Raw genomic sequence first — 16875 nt, forward strand, 5'->3', positions numbered from 1 at the left:
ATTTTGCACCAAATAGAACTGGGTGATGTACTGATACATTGTCCAGGACCAGTATGAGGGACAGACTGCGATGGCGGCTTCACTTGACAGTATATCACAAGTGAAACCACCACCACACTTGACTCCCTCCAGCTGGTGCTGGTACCAGAGGGACTCAGGAGCAGCAGTGGTTTCACCAACATCTACCGCTGAATGAAGCTGCCATCCCACTCTGCCCTCATACCAGCAGAGAGAGAAACCAGCGGCATTGGCGAGGCACCGATACAGCTTGTTTCTCCCTCCGCTTCTTCAAACTGCTTGGCGGAGGAGCACATGGCTGCCCTTGCCTCAGCCAACCGGTTTTACAGAGCCCCTGCCCTAACAACGGCTCACACAAGCCGGTGGCAGGGTGGGGGCTCCGTAAAACTGCTCCATTGAGGGAGGCGTGTGCAGTTGCCATTCCCCTAAGTCCAGCAGTTAACAGAGCCCCCAACCTGCTGCTGTGAGTCCCTTGCAGGGGATGGTGCCCCAGACCCCCTGGGTGTGTCCCACGGACCCCCAGGGGTCCCCTAATTGGGAACCATTGTGGTAAATTGTTGAAGATGATTCCATTTGTAGATCAAACACTTGGAGGGCGCCAAGTTAGAAAAGGCTACTTTAGACCATAAAGCATCTATTAAAATCATTTTTGAAAGCCTGAATTCTCATGTGTGATCTAACAATACAACTTCCTAGGTCCCATTACCTTACTGTAGTAAGGAATTAGTGGTTTGGGGTCTTTCCACAACAGGGCTGACAGAAAACAGGTTAGAAATAGGTTGCAACCAAATCAGCAAAACTAAGGATAAAACATGAAAACAGCGAATCTGTCATGAGCACCAAATGAGACAAAGCATTTTAATGCTCCTAAAGTTCTGTCTCTACGTTGCTTTTTGTCAGCTATGTCAGTGATATGATTATAATGATATGCCTTTGTATGTGCTTCACCCAGGCAAAAATTCATACAAGCTTTCCTATAGTGTTCCTTGGGATGTATAGGCAGAGATGACTACAAGGCACTAGCTCAAACACTCTAACTAATATCCTGCTCCAATTATTTTTGGGTAAATTTACTTGCATGGAGACATAAGGGTATGCCAGCTGAAAGGGTGCACTGCTTTTTGCATTGAACTACTGCAAATACACAAGGAGAATGAGACAAGAACAAGACATCAAAACAGTAAAGCATGCAACAATAATCAGACTGCAATCCAAACACGCTATAGGTTAATTGAGCAAAACGTAAAATGGGGTTTCCAGGAAAAATGGATTAATGAATGTGTGTGATTTATTCATATCACAACCAAGAAAAATGAACACAAACTGTGTGGGTTTTTTTAATAGAGAAAACATAATAAATTTAAGAAATAAACTTATGTTCGAGGAAGTCCATGGTTCACGACTTCTCCTCAAAAATGCAACACTGAACTTGAAGCAACACCTGGATAACATAATGTTCACTTGAGGATAACTTTATTACACTTAAAATGTAGGGAACGATCCAGTCAATGTTAAGCACATCTTTCCCACTGGAATTAAATTAAAAATTATAGGTGCTCACGTTTTGCTGGACCATGCATTATTCTCAGAAAAGAAAATTCCAACTTGATACTTTTGCTCTTCTATGGGCATGTGTATTTTAAAACATTTCTTAATTTTAAAATTCTATGTTCTAAAGTTGTATACTGCTCTTTTTTACACTAGATGTACTAGTCTGACCTCATTTATCTGCTGTAGGAATACTAAAATGACACAAGTAATATCCATATCAAGAGCCACTAACATAGAAAAGTTTGGGGTTGCAATACATTTCTACATGCACATTTCTACAATTGCCACAATGATTTCCATGGCAATTATACGTGTATAGATACTGGTAAGCACTCAGCTTCTCACTAGTAGGGTACTTTTCACATTACACTCAAATGCTTAATTTAAAGGTGCTAAACCACCAAAACAAAAACAATTTAATGTATAGTGTTACAGTACTGTATAGAATTTTGATTTAGAATCTAACTATACAACTTTCATGTCAGTACAAGGACTCAATCTGATTCCAAGTGCTGGTACATCAGACACCACTAGTTCTCCTGTTCTGGTGTTTGTGCAGTGTTTTCTGGAATAAGGAGGTTCTGTCAACGAAAAGCTTTACTTTTTACAGGGCAAACTACAGTTGTGACATGGAATGTGACACTGATCAAACTGTAAAAGTCAGTCAATACTGTGGTTTCTCAAAAGTATTTGCTCTGAACAGAATGCTTAGAGTGTGATGCTATTTTTATAGAAGCAAGCATTTTTGATGCATGTCCACGATCTCCAAACAGTTCTTCAAAACTAGCAGTTTTCACTACAACGTACAATTATTATAACTCAAGCCCATCTTGTTCAACAAAGGCTCAGTTTATTATTATTTCAATCCTGATCCTACAACAAATAAGCAGCACCTGTTTTATAACTCTGAGCCATATACTATAATTAAAGTCTCATATAAATTAAGAATTCCTGCACCGATGAATTGCCTCCCGGTTTTTTGAAGTAAATATACTGGAACTACAAATACAATGGAAAACACACCCAATATTCAAAATGATAGAAAGAAAATAATTAGTAGAAAATTTACCTTTGTTGTTTCCAAGGCCATAATCAAATCCTTGTCCATTACTACACCCTGTCCCCTTATTGAAGGTTTGCAGTGAGAAAGGACTTGGTGGGGGAGTCTGACCATTCTGATCTATAAAAGCTTGTTCTGTAATTGCAAGAAACAAAACAAACACAAAACTGCTTCAGAATGTAATTTATGTCTTTAGAGTGGGAATGAAGACCAAAATATATGTACACAGGAATGAAGGTTTCAATTAATAAATCACTAAAGTAGTAGTAACATGTCTTCTCTAAATTAAAATTAGACTATAGCCGTGCGCCCCCCTTGAGTGTCTATGTGCAGAAAGGGGCAGCAGGGTCCCTCATCCAATATCCGTGGGTGCACATCTGAGAAAGGGAATCCAATAATAATAATAATAATAATAATAAATAAATAAATAAATAAATAAATAAATAAATTTTATTTATACCCGCATTTGCTGATAGTGGAGCTGGAACCCTGTGTGATCAGAATTCCAACTCTTGTACAAACCTACAGACACAGGTTTCCCCTTCTCAGACATCTGTTCCCACTGCTTGGATGCCAAAGCCATCCCCATTGTGTGGGGTCAGGAGTGCAATCCTGTTTGGCCTTGTCTATGAGTGGCCGCCCCCTTCCTCACAATTAATGCATGAAAAGGGCTTCCATGGTCCTATGCCCGATTTCACTCCAATAAACTATTAGAAGTCATTCCATGGTAAACGTACATCACTTTAGACTACCTTAATAAAACACTTTGCCTTCTAAATTGTTCACAATGTTTAGGATTTCCTTTCAAATATTTTAAACACTGTTCTGACTCTTTAACTTGGGAAGATTCACCTGGTCAGCTCAAACTAGCACAAGAATATGGCCACATACCTCTGTTAAATGAAGAACTTTGGGTACCAGTACACTCCTCTGTTCTTTCTGGGTTTTTTATGCTAAATCCTTAGATTATTTACATCTCTGCTTTGTATTGTTTGTGTGCTTACGTTTCTATCTTTTTGTAAAAATTAAGGAGACTTGCCATCTTCATGCCGGAGATATTGGTTTCCACCTCTGTCTCTAGCTAAGGACCACGCATCGCCTTCATCACTTTCACAGAACTCTACCATGCTGTTCTTATCCATCTGCACCCATGTCCCTTCAGAATTAGTCACCTGGTACATACACACACAAACACACACACACACATAGAGAGAGAGGCACATTTAATTTACTTTTCAAATTATCCACCAATGAGATGCAGCAAAATGTTTCCATATGTGAAAAAGAGGCTCTTTTCTGTCATGGAAAGGCAACAGACAAAGTGCAGAAGAATAAGGAAGAATAAAAAGCATTTGTATTCATAGAAGGTTTAAGATGATTAGTATCTTCAGTGTGTTAAGACTGGATTATATTCAGAAGAAAAGAATAAACAGAGCACCAAACAAGCGTCCAGATACACATAGCATTTGATACCCGATAGAATGCAAGGGTCGAATTTTTATTTATTTATTTGACACATGAAGCAGAGAAAGCTTGGCATTGACACCAGGTATTTAATATTCACAAAGTTGCTATCATGTCCTGTGTGCTGTTTGAGAAAAAATCATAGCATGACACACTACATCCTCAAGCCCATTGCAATAGGAGAGCACCAAAGCACGATCAACTGCATGCAACAGCTGAATCAATACCAAGAAATAAGATAATTGAGTTCTGTTGTATCCCCAACAATAATTCATTGGTAAACTCTGAAATATGCATTAAACATTGTCCTTTAATAAACCCACATTTTAAGCAAGTGTACAAGTTCAATCAATGTCTGATAATGAAATATATGACAAAGGCAAAAGTGGTTTGCATCAGTTTACAGCATAAACAACCTTTAGGAAGTCAACACTTTGCAACCAAGGGCGGAAAAGCAAACCTTGCGTAGGATAGCTGCTTTTCTTACGATTGCTACTATTATAAACCAGTATCTATGAAGATAAGAACTGAAGCTACAAGGATCCATACCTCGCCCACTGCCTTGACTTTGTTTCCCAGAACTAACATTCCAATGGGGATACCTCTAAGGTTGGGACAGCTTCTGACGTTGTGACCTGAGGGGCCGGTCTTCACTACCTTATATACTCCAGGCCCACCACGAATGAACGGCATATCTGGTTCCTGCATTACCGCTTCCTGAGGGCAGTGTGAGTTTAGGTCTTTGAAAAAGTCATCTGTGTTAGATCTAGACTCCTGAAAATTTTAGAACAAAAAAACCAAATAAATAAATAAATTCCTGTTAATAATGCCTTTGTACTTTTCAACTAAGCCCAACTCTTTGTTAGACCTGAAATAACTAAGGTCTCATCCTAAAACACTTAACAGAGCACATGTTAAGCTATCATTTTCCATATAAGACAGGAACTGAACTTGCAATACTCACTATATTACTGCTGAACACGAAGAATGAATGATATAAGTACATATATAAAAATAAAAGGCACACATTTGCAACATGAACATTTGGAGCAATTCTTCCGCCATGATTAAGAAAGATGATACAAACACAGGAATTAACACACAAGACTATGGCCAAGTAAAAGTATTCATGCAGGAGAGTGCAAGAAAGAGGGGGGGGGGTTGGTAGAGGGTATTTATGCAACTGTTGGATACATTCAACACCAAGCTATAAAGCATCACATATGAGCCTTCTTCTGCAGAATGTAAATTGATATTACCTAAATGAATTAATGCTGCATATTCTCTGCATTTTTGCGAACAAATATGTTATTTGGAAGTTTGTTAACCAATTCTTCCAGGAGAATAGTAATGGTAGGCAAGCTTGCCAAAGAATAGCTTGCCAGTCATTGCCAGCTTTCTGCTGCTGTGTGCAGCTACAGGGAAGTGTGGCATGTGTTCTAGGTAGGTGCCCTCAATTCCTGCAGATCGATGGTGGGATCTAACAGGATTGGTAAGTACCAATGAATGCTGAGCATGCGCATTAGGACACATCAGAGTCTCCAGCAGCGTGAAGCAATTGCTCAGCAGATGTCAATGTGGAAATAGTATCCTTGAAAGTCTGAAAACCACCAATTTGAATGTTTAGATGGCTCATACTCCACAATGCCCAAAATACTTGTACACAAGAGACTCATCCTGACAGTTAAGAAAACTCACCTGAGGGGGGAAAGGTTTAGAAGTCCATGAGAACAAGTCCAAATCCCTGACTCCTTGGCTAGCATTAAAGATATTCTATGTAAAGTTTAAGATAGACACATATCAACAGAGAATTGGAGCATTAAGACAGCAGCAGAAGAAATTAAGAGATGAATAGAATATTTGCTTTATTTTATTTTATTTTTTCTGCATCCTTGCAAACAACAATCATTTCTTTTCGCAAAAAGGTACTCTTAAAATGAAGTCAGCTGAGCCCACTGTTCATCATGGGAGAAACAATCTGTTGAAGACAAACAGCTTATACTGACAGCTCTAAATGATGTAGTGTGTCATGCCATTCGCTGAATAGAAAGATTCTTTTATATAGAGCTTAACACGTTTTGTGAGAGGCAATTCCCATTCTCCTGTCTGAATGAGAATACAAGTCCTATCAAAAGCCAGATTTGTTTTATGAAAGACAGTCTGCCACTTTGTGAAGATTTGTTTTCTTTTTCGGGGGTAGGGGGGGGCATGGGGAGGCGGAGAGAGGGAAAAGATTGTGTGGACACTCAGCCACCTATTTGCAACTGGAAAGGTTTAAAACGTAGCTATCAGTACTCAGAAAACTTTGGAAAGCACCAAAATGCCATGTATCCAAAACCATAGTAACAAAATACACCAACATGTGAAACACAGAGTACTCTAAAAAAGAAGAAAGAAATAAAAGAAATGTATTTACCACTTTAAGACGGATAAGGGATGCACACATTAAAATATGTTGATTTTGGTACCTTGCTAGTTTTTGTACTAGTCTAATATATTTGGAAGAAAAACTGTTATTTAGCTCAGCCATTTCCCCATTTATTTTTGAAGACTGACATTAGGCAGATGGGGAAACGTACCAAACACTTTAACCAGCTTTTAAAAATACATTTTAAAAACCCACACAAAATGAGTAACACATAAAATAAGGAATTTGGCAGTTTAACTCAATCTCCATTTAGTTACAACTGGGGTCATGTTCAGGTCATACATAATTTCTCTCTAAATACATGTTCTTTTAAGGAAAAGTGGCCAGATTAGTTTGATGACAGGTTTTGTTTTACAAAAAAAGTAATTGTCCAGCACATCCATTTTGGATGAGATACTTGTAGCCATGCATAATATTCCATGCAGGCACTGAGGTCTCACATCCCCCCACCCCACCCCCCCAAAAAATGCTATTGAAGTTTAGGGCAGGACTGAAAAGGTACAAAGAGTTGAAACTGAAAATAAAAAAAATGGGAAATCCCTCTCCCCTACCCATCAGAAGCATTTTCCACTCACAGGTGGGGCTGTTTTGATCTTGTAAATAAATCCAGTACTTACACAAATAAGGTGGCTGATGACCTTTTTGTTCAAATGGGTCAATGAAATATATCAATTTTGTACACATCTAAAAATACAACATTTGTTGGAGTAAGTTGTGCAAATTTTAGATGAGATTTAATTTAAAAAAATTGAATAAGAGGTTAGACAGCAGACTTTCCACACATAAAACAACATCAAAATATTGTCCCAGGGTGCTCTTTGAAACATACACTTTTATTATTATTGTGATATATGAATTATGCAAAAAGCAATGAAAATGAAATTAGCAGGTCAGAAGCAAGTGGTGACTGCAATGAGTATTGAAAATGGATGCATTTATTTGTGTAAGCGTTAGGATTCCATGTTTTTCTAACATATAATCTTCTCCGTCACTTTTAAAGAATGTGCATGCATCAAGCACAATAGAAAGCTTCCAATATGGAACTGACATTCCTACTCATTCAATGTTAGTATTTGCCAGACACCTTTAAGTTGTCAGTATACATTCTTTACAAATCCAATCTGCAAAGAAGTGCTCCTAGCTTTCAATTTCTCACAAATATTTTATGTTGTTAAGTCTAAAAGATAAACTTTTCAACAATAATGTTTGCCTTCAACACATCAATAAACTACAGCACAGTGCTTTTATTTCAAAATTTGCATGGTGCAACCTTGTTTTTAGAACAGCTTTCCTCTGAAGAGATCTAGACATAGCCACACTTCCATTTCTGTGTGCCGCTAAGGGATTTTTTTGTACAGAAATCAAGATACCTAGGAGTGATACAGACCTGTACAACTCTTATTATGTCCCTGACCACCGTATATTGGAGTTAAACAAGGAAACTGTTAAGCAAGCTCTCTGGACTGTCATTCTTTTAAGAAGAGAGATGAAAGGAAAGAAAGTAGTAGTACTGAAATTCCTAGGTATTAGCATTTTAGATTTGCAAAGTATGGTATAAAAGGAGCACTTAAGCTAGAGTTTTCTTCCTAGCTACTACTCCCCAAAAGCAATGATAAGAAGATGACCAGCATAGCCATGCTGCCAAAATCGGAAGTTTTACAAATATATTTGAAGAAGTGATCACGAACCAATAATAAAACTGTTGGGTGCTAGGCCTCATCAGCCTAAGAAAAGGGAAGCGAAAGGCACAGGTCTACAACTAAAATCCAAGAGAAAATTCAGCATGTATGCAGACAGCCAAGGCTACATTTAGCAACTAAGCAGGCATAGCCAGGAATGACTGTGGTCCATAAACAATCAAAAATCAAAGACTTTGTACTATAGCCACTATCAGGTCAGCAGTAACCAATGGGTATGGATGGGTCACTAGTGGCTGGAGTAATGCTGGAAACTGAGCACATATCATAACCTAGGGAACATTCCTTGTTGGGTCATCACACAGGACAGCAGAACACAAGTCGGAAGGTTCCCAGTTCTACCCTGTCACAAATGCAGAGGTTTGCCATTCATCTCAAAAATACACACCAATCTGCTTAACCTTTCTCAACTGTCAAATGCACACGAAGGAACTATTATTATTATTATTTTAATGTACAAATGTGACTTGGTTAGATCACTATGATGCCTTCAAGCCGGTAAAATGTCCCTGACCTTTTAAGAAGGTAGCTTATTACTTAAGTTGGAGCAGTATACTCTTCCACCTTTAAAAGAGGTTCCCTTGAAGCAAGTGGTTGCTATCATCATAAAACTTTCCCACTAGAAGCCACTAACTAGCTCACTAATGCAACACACCCTACGGAAGCACCGGGTTGTATCCAATGGTGCAGTCCCACCTGTGCAAGAGACTCCCACAAAAGAACACCCTCATCCGCCTCTCCTCTGCAGCCCCACCATCAAAATCAGGTTCAGAAGGTTGGGGAATCCTCTGGAGCAGATTTTGGGGGCATGTGGATAGAGGGTGTTGTGTAAGTAGAACTCTGGTCGCACTTGCCTTTGATTCAACCTGTTGTTTCCATGCTACCACTGTTTGTAGCTTTGCATATATATGTTCTCATATATATGTTCTTCTTCATTCAAAGCCCTCTTTCAATGAAAATGACAGGCTTTCCAATGTCTTTTATCTCTTGCCCTGTCAGCTTTGTCCATTCACATATTTGAACCTGTGCCATTATATTTCCACACCCTTTCATAAAGTAATAATGAAGATGTACTGAACAAATTCTACCAGCAGTAAAAACTACCTTTCCCTATTCTTAACTCCTTACAGATGCAGTATCTTAAATCAGTGGTATCTATAATATGTTACAGTCAGTAATGACAGTGTAGTAAATACTCTTATTCAATATTTCAGAGTTCTCTCACAGCAGGTCCTCAATAATGTGACCGAATCAAGACATATTTTATCAGTTTCAGTTTAACCAAATCTCTTTCACACACATATATATATTTGCTATGGGCTGGTGTAGATATAACCCAAGCACAACTTCACACAATTTCCCCCTTTCAAGCGCAATTTGCCACCCTTCCTTGACAGCCCTAAGCCAGATTTGAAATCAGGGTTAGTGAATGCCAATATACCACAGTTAAGTGAGATGACAAATTAAACCCATACAAGTAAGAATAAATTACTATAGCATATCCAACTATTATTTAAAAAACTCTAATAATCTTAAAGTACCTAGACGTATTGCTTGAGGGGTCACTTCCCATTGTAGAAAAATGGTATCAGTATGGTATCCAAATAAGAAAGAAATATTTCTGGCAGCAGCGGGTCTTTATAACACTTTGATCAAATTGCTTTTGAAACTACAGCACAAGCAGTACAGGATATGCATTTATGTTACATATTAGTCAAATATAAAGGGTTCAGATGATAGCACAGTCCCACCTTAGCTAAGGTTCCAACAGCTAATTGCCTCCTTTGGAGGAGGGGGAAAATACTTTCAAAAACCTGAATTGCTTCATCATCAGCATTATTGTTGATGTTACAGGACCTAAAATTGGTTAATGGGAATGATTACCCTTATAGATGAGATGGATGAATGAATGATGACAACCTTAAAAAAATGATTGAATGAATGAGTGCACTATAATATTCTTCAAAATTGTATTTTACTTACATCAACAGGGACCAAAAGGCTCTTGCCAAGATGCTGGTTAAAGGAAAGGCACCAGGCTTCAGTGTAACCATTCATATTTGGAACATATTTCCTTATTGTCTCATCATTCAGCCGTAGCCATACACCATCATCATTGTGAATCTATGAAGAGTAAACACAAGCCAGGCTACTTAAGCAGCAGATGATAACAGATTAAAGATCTAGCATAATACAGCTGCATGGGAGGTAAACATTTGGCCTATTTAACTAAAGCTTTTAAAAAAGGCTCAAGAAATTTAAAGCAGATGAATATTAGGGATGAATTAAGAAGAAATGTATTTAAAGAGCAACTTCCTAATGTATCTACAACAATGCATCGTGATATGGGACACCACTCCAGAAAAGCAGCTGATGTACCACTGTTGCAAACAGCAACTTGAAAGCAACATGTGTCTCAGGATCAGATCGTGAAAATAATTTTTACTATGAAGGTAAAGAATGGCTGGAAATGCAACGTTTAAAAGGCATATTAAGGAACCAAATTATGCCATGCTCACAATGATTTGCAATCATTTTAAAAAAAATTACTGCAAAGAGCTGGTTTTTATTTTACAAAGTAATAGCTACAAAGGAAACATTCCAATTCTTTGTAAAATATAAATGGATTGTTTTCAGAAATGGATGACTTCTTTTAAAGCTAAAAATGAAACATTTCATTTCTGAAAAATCAACAGAAACTTTAAAAGGTTAACAGGATAAAATAAATAAATATCTACCTCAATTTCGCCAAAAAGCAATCTTGCAGTCTGTAGCATGAGTTTAAAGCAACACAGAAAGCAAAATGGCTGGTTAATCATATGGCCTGATGCAAGTACATGTCCTTTTATCTAACTTTTGTGGCAAATACCCAGAACATGCACTCAAGTAGCATTTAAGATTTTTCTCCTGTGAACAGCAGGCCCCCATATCACAAATTGCTTTTGAAAGTATTCCATTTCAAAAAGGCTTCTGTGGCCTAGCATGGCTCCTGGCCCGAAACACTGAAGTTCAAAATCCATGTGAGATTAGTCATGGCGTTCTCTGGATTCTGGTCTGTATATGCAAGTGGTAATTTAATCTAGATCTCATATCCATATAAATTTATTGCAAGTTACCTCATCAATAAAGGTAATGGATCCATTGACTTTTACTATGCCTATCTGCTCACTCTGAAGGGAAGGGTGACTACGGATACGCAGCCCTGCACTGTCCTTGGCCACAAATTTGCGAACCTAAGAGAAGCAAAGAGACAGTAAGGCAGAGAAACCTGGAAAAGGGCTCTTAAAAAAAGAGAATAAAGATACAGCTTCAGATTATGGAAATCCACAGAGCTCAAGAGGAAAGCCTCCTAACAGCTATAGTCAGCTGCAAAGCTCACCCAGACAGATGAACAAGAAACAAAACAAAAAATCAAAGTCTGTTCTCTTTTGGAAGCCATGGAAAAATAAGGCTGTTATAAAAGTCACTCAAACACACATTGACCAACAGAAATAGATATTCACAGTTTACTTTAAATCAGATATAAACAGTAGTCACTGTCAACTGAATGAGATGAGAGACTGGGATATTCCAGCCTAGTTGTAAATGCATGTATGTAAAACCGACAGGAGCTACTCCTGTTCTAAAAAGCTGTTGGGCAACAAAGCAACCACTAGGACTTAACATCTGCTTCTCTGGTTTTTCATGTACAAATCCTAATGATGTTGGTGAGACCTATCCCCACATAACTCATGTTAGAACTGCACTTAAATCTGGATGCCTTAAAAAAAACACGAAGCAGAACTTTGTTTTGGAGTCCTGGGGATACTGAGAAGTTTATAGGAACATGCCTTATTCTTATGAAGTCGAAAGCTTTCCTGCCATTGCGAATAGATTGTGACTGGGACCGTCACAGGGTTAATGCTTCCTCCCCCATGCCTTGGTCACAATACACACACACCCCAAAGCTATTCATTTCTGAAAAATCACCTATGCAAGATGGGAATAACATAGTCAAGCACCATCTAGCCAAGGGGTATGTAAGTGAAACAGTTATGATAACCAGTATAAATGTAAGAATGCAGAGCCATCTCCACCCTAACATAACAAATAAAATGAAAGAAACAGGTTTCGAAAAAAACATTTGATTTGTGTATGTTTGCCAAGGAGTCAGAATTGAGTATCAGGAGGAAATCTTTAACAATATACAACAATTTTCTTCTTTCCTGTTTTAGCAATTTCCCTTCATCATTTAAACATATAATGCTACCTTGAAGTTAAACTGTTAGTCCATCTAAACTAGGGACTGGACCCTTGAGCTCTGGGAGTTTTAAAATATTAGATAATATAGGTCATGTATTTACATGCACTAATGTAATTTCAAAAAATATTTTAAATGTTTTAATTCTTATACCTTATTTGGTAAAGGCTCTGCTTTCGGTTTTACCAACTGGGTGCCAGGTGGTATCATTCCTTTTGGGGGATCTTTAACCTTCACTTCTAGTCCAGCATCTGAAAATTAAGAAAATTACCATGAAGTGTATATAAGAAGTCTAAGTAAGTGTTTGAAAGTTATTTTATTCTGAAGTGTGTTACATTCAGGTCTTGCAATGTGGTAAAATTCAAGCTGGTTAAGTGAAATAATCAGCTACAACTGATTATAAAGCATCACAAGCAATTAACCTGTCTCAATCTTTTCATGATATTAAAAATGTCAAAGTCTCATGGAGAGGAGTAGTATCTGTCAAAATATTATTTGGAAGAAATGTGTATATAAACATAACTCCTTGTCAAGGATTTAAAGGACTGCTCACAAAACAGGGAACTCCAGCATCCCATGACAGGATTAGAGATGTGAATGCCCGGGAAAAACCTGGAAAAATTCTGGGGGGAAAACGTTTTTTCACTTTTTTTCCTGAATCCTTTTGAGTTTTCTGAAAAATTGGAAAAATAGGAAAAATAAAAAATAGTTTATGGAATCTTTTATTTTAACATGATGAATAAAATATTTTAAGATAAGGGGTTCAAATATTTTATAAATCATTAAAAAAAATATGTATGGTATCAGATTATTCTAATTTCTGTGAGGACAAGCAAGTCCTAGGTTACAAACTGAACTCTCCAATGCAAGAACAAGATACATTTCTTCCTTTAGGAGGTGCTGTTGTCACCAGAAAAGAAAAAGGTTTCAGTTTTGTTTTTGCATGCATGTGGTATGCATTGGTTCTGTTCCTCTTCACTAGGCTTCAAAGAACTGGAAGAAAATACTGTATAGAGCAGGCATCCCCAAACTTCGGCCCTCCAGATGTTTTGGACTACAATTCCCATCTTCCCCAACCACTGGTCCTGTTAGCTAGCGATCATGGGAGTTGTAGGCCAAAACATCTGGAGGGCCGCAGTTTGGGGATGCCTGGTATAGAGCAACAAAAAGGGCCTGAAAGCATATGTGTAGTCGTGGCAATCAGAGAAGTGTTATGAAAGGGAAAAAAAGAAATTAAAATATTTTAAACATTAAATGCTGTAAAACAGTCTTTAAAAAGTGAAATAAACTAATTTAAACATATAGTAGTAGCTAAAGTGGTTAACAGACCACACACATCAGTGTGAGTTAATACATAAGGTCTCATGGGCAAAACATGGGAGGTGGAGTAAGCATGTTGCATAGCAAACAGTGATGAATGATAAGTTCCTGTTTGGATACACTATATTTTAAAAAAGCTAGTTGTGATAATTTTATGCCCATTAAAATTGTCCATAGTTATAATTTATGTTTCTAAAGTAACAGAATGACTTTCAACCTGGAAAAGAAAAAAGAAGTGCTAATGTAGATTTTTTTCCAATTTTTCCGAACATTTTCATTTTTTTCCGGAAAAAACCCTGGGGTTTTTTCCCTAGATTCAAAATTTCTGGAAATTTTACATCTCTAGACAGGGAACATATGAGAAAATCTTGTCGTTCAAAGTACAGTTGGACAGCAAAAAAACTCAGTTGACATTTCAGTCATAAACGACTGTTTGAGGCTGCACACAAAGTGAGCCTGGACTCAGTCTCCATCTGTGGAAGTGGGAGAGAGCTCCACCAACTAGCGCAGAGGTAGAGAGATAATCGGCCACTATGGTAAGAGACTGCATTTGCTACAATTAACTTAGGCTAAAATGTACGCATACACTGTTATCAACGCATTTTCCAACTATGTGCTCCGACAAATTTTTGGAATTGTTTTATTTTCAAGTATTTTAATATCCTTTTGAGTAAAAAGAAGAGGCTATATGCCCTGAAAACATTATGATAAATTTTTAAATCTCTCTCTCTTTCCATGTTCTGACATATCGCTATGGGTGCATTGACATTTTTGACATCATACAAACATACAGACTTTTATGTACCTATTTCAATGCCATCAATGGTAACGTGAATGGTGTAGAGACCAACTGCTCCTGGAGTCCAGTTAGCACAGTAAGTTCCATCATTGTTGACTCTTATCAACATGTTTTCACTTGGTCTAGGGAGGAAAAAAAGGGATACTGAAATGACAACATAATGCCCACTGCTTGAATATCAATTGAGGTTGCCAGCTCTATGCTTAGAAAATCTAGTACTGTATCTTCGTTTCTCTTTACATGCAAGCTTGTTTGATGTAAAATAGTCTTGGCTACAAAGTAATAATATAACGTCAATGAAATTATATTTAAGAAGAACGAAAAAACACAAACGGAAAACCAAAGCAATCATGCCATCTAATCAAAACATTTCATATTTAAACGTCAACCAACTGTGTACCTTTATCAAACAGCAGCATTCCACCGCCCTCCAACTTTTAAAACTAAGGGAAGTTTCAAAAATGGTTTTGTGAGATGGCATGCAGGTTGCCATTATTAAAACAAAAAACAAAAAAACTTAGTCCACCAAGTACATAGATGCTCCCAAACAAACCTATAGCAATTTGATCCTGGTTTCATTCTGACAAAACACAACGTTTTGAAAAGAGTCACTGAAGATAAAAATGCGTAAATAAATTCAAATGAAGAAGGAACTAACAACTCAGTTTCAAATACAGCTTTACCCCAAGCATAAGGCAAGTACAATAAAAGTGTGTTTTAACAGGCAGAAGAACAAGAACTTCACCCCCTACAGTCCCTTTCACATCCATTCAAAAACTGCTCCAGAGATTTAGAGAACCTGCTGTTACAATTTGGGAAGGGGCATCTTCTTTTAATATAAGCCCATATGAAATCAAATAAATAAATAAATAAATAAATTTTGTTTGTGCCCCGCCCTCCCCAGCCAAGACCAGGCTCAGGGCAGCTAACGTCAGGTATAAAAACAATTGATTGAAATACAACTCAAAAGCAGGATTAAAATACAACTTAAAATGCAGTGGAAGCCCAGAACAAAAACTGTTTTGGGGGGGGGGGGAGAAAACGTCAAATGCTCACATGAAGTCAGTTTTAAAAATTATAGAGAATATAATTTAAAATGTTACATTTTGCACAAAATTATTACCTCTTAGGTGTTGGTGAAGCAAAGCGCAACTCTTCAAAAGAATAATTTTCATAGACCTATAAAGCAAAGAGCGTATCAAATTACGTCTGCTGCGATACTAATTGAGACTCACAACCTGGTTCCTCAGCTCGAATAGCACACAGAAAATAATCAGAAATGGGTAAAATTACATACTCCCATCCCTGAAGAGAATAATCCAAACGGGAAAGGGGTTTATTAGATAGTCAGTGGCTTCATTCAGCAAGCTTCTGAACTTGGAACTCTCATATAACTGGACTGGCCATTCTGGAATAAAGTGGGTTTTTTTCCTCATTACACCCTGGTCTATCTGGTGAGAATGCCAAGAAACACCGCCTAATTAAAACTGTAAAGACGTAGAGAATATACCACACCAACACACTTAAGTCAAGCTTCCATCATTTCCAACAGCAGGAGCAGACGGATTTCCAGACTTGAAGTGAGCTAGTTTGAGTAAAAGATTTTGAAAGTACAATCACGTGCCACCTCTACAATGGAATTTTTTAAATAAAGAACAATCTTGTTCTTTATAAAAGCAGTAAAGAATACCCACCGACATAAAAAAGGGAAACATGTTGACCCCACTAGATTTCTAGTTAGTCTTCGAGTCCCTTTGTTCACTAGACAGGATTGGAAAAATGTATGCCTTAAGTAGCAGTTTACCTTCATCATTGTAATAGCAATGTAGCGAGCTTCCTTCACTATCATTGGTTCATAAGAGGCATCGAGTTTTGGAGCAGGAAGTCCTCCGAAAGTCATATCAGTGGAGGAAGCAGCAGCAGCACCTGCGGGACTGCCTGGTATGCGCTGAAGTTTTTTTGCCTGTTCTTGCTGCAAGGAATTTTTTTTCTGGGAAACAGGAATTGCCTTGACTTCCACCTGCCAGATTTAAACAGGAAAGGTGAGGATATATTTAATACCATTAAATACCACAAAACAGGTAGCAATAGGGTTATCCAAAATATCGTGGGAAAGTATCTGCTTCTTCCTCAAAATACAGGAAAAACAAAACTATTTCACACATCTGCAGAGGGCGAGTTGAGAGACTTTGTGCTAGTTTTATTCCAAACTAGCTGGCCCGGCCACATGTTGCTGTGGGTCAGTCTGCTAAATGGACCCTCAGAGTCCCCCTTCATTTTGTTGAAACGTTTTACGTG

General features: G+C 37.8%; 1 protein-coding gene across 12 annotated transcripts in view; it reads right to left on the reverse strand.

Moving 5' to 3' along the window:
• MYCBP2 (MYC binding protein 2) overlaps nucleotides 1-16875 on the reverse strand; it is a 136213-nt gene that overhangs the window by 39148 nt on the left and 80190 nt on the right. For 8 of the 12 annotated variants that reach the window (XM_060273339.1, XM_060273338.1, XM_060273342.1 and 5 more), the window contains 10 exons: nucleotides 16382-16597; nucleotides 15701-15756; nucleotides 14584-14699; nucleotides 12612-12709; nucleotides 11335-11451; nucleotides 10202-10342; nucleotides 5792-5866; nucleotides 4643-4867; nucleotides 3669-3801; nucleotides 2639-2764 (listed from right to left, as the gene is read on the reverse strand). In XM_060273339.1, coding sequence (XP_060129322.1) covers nucleotides 2639-2764; nucleotides 3669-3801; nucleotides 4643-4867; nucleotides 5792-5866; nucleotides 10202-10342; nucleotides 11335-11451; nucleotides 12612-12709; nucleotides 14584-14699; nucleotides 15701-15756; nucleotides 16382-16597 — 1303 coding nt within the window. The remainder of the gene's footprint in view (nucleotides 1-2638; nucleotides 2765-3668; nucleotides 3802-4642; nucleotides 4868-5791; nucleotides 5867-10201; nucleotides 10343-11334; nucleotides 11452-12611; nucleotides 12710-14583; nucleotides 14700-15700; nucleotides 15757-16381; nucleotides 16598-16875) is intronic. The other 4 variants (XM_035116062.2, XM_060273337.1, XM_060273340.1 and 1 more) reach the window with 3 other exon arrangements.

The sequence above is a fragment of the Zootoca vivipara genome, chromosome 4 (assembly GCF_963506605.1).
Source record: "Zootoca vivipara chromosome 4, rZooViv1.1, whole genome shotgun sequence".
NCBI classification, from domain to species: Eukaryota; Metazoa; Chordata; class Lepidosauria; order Squamata; family Lacertidae; genus Zootoca; species Zootoca vivipara.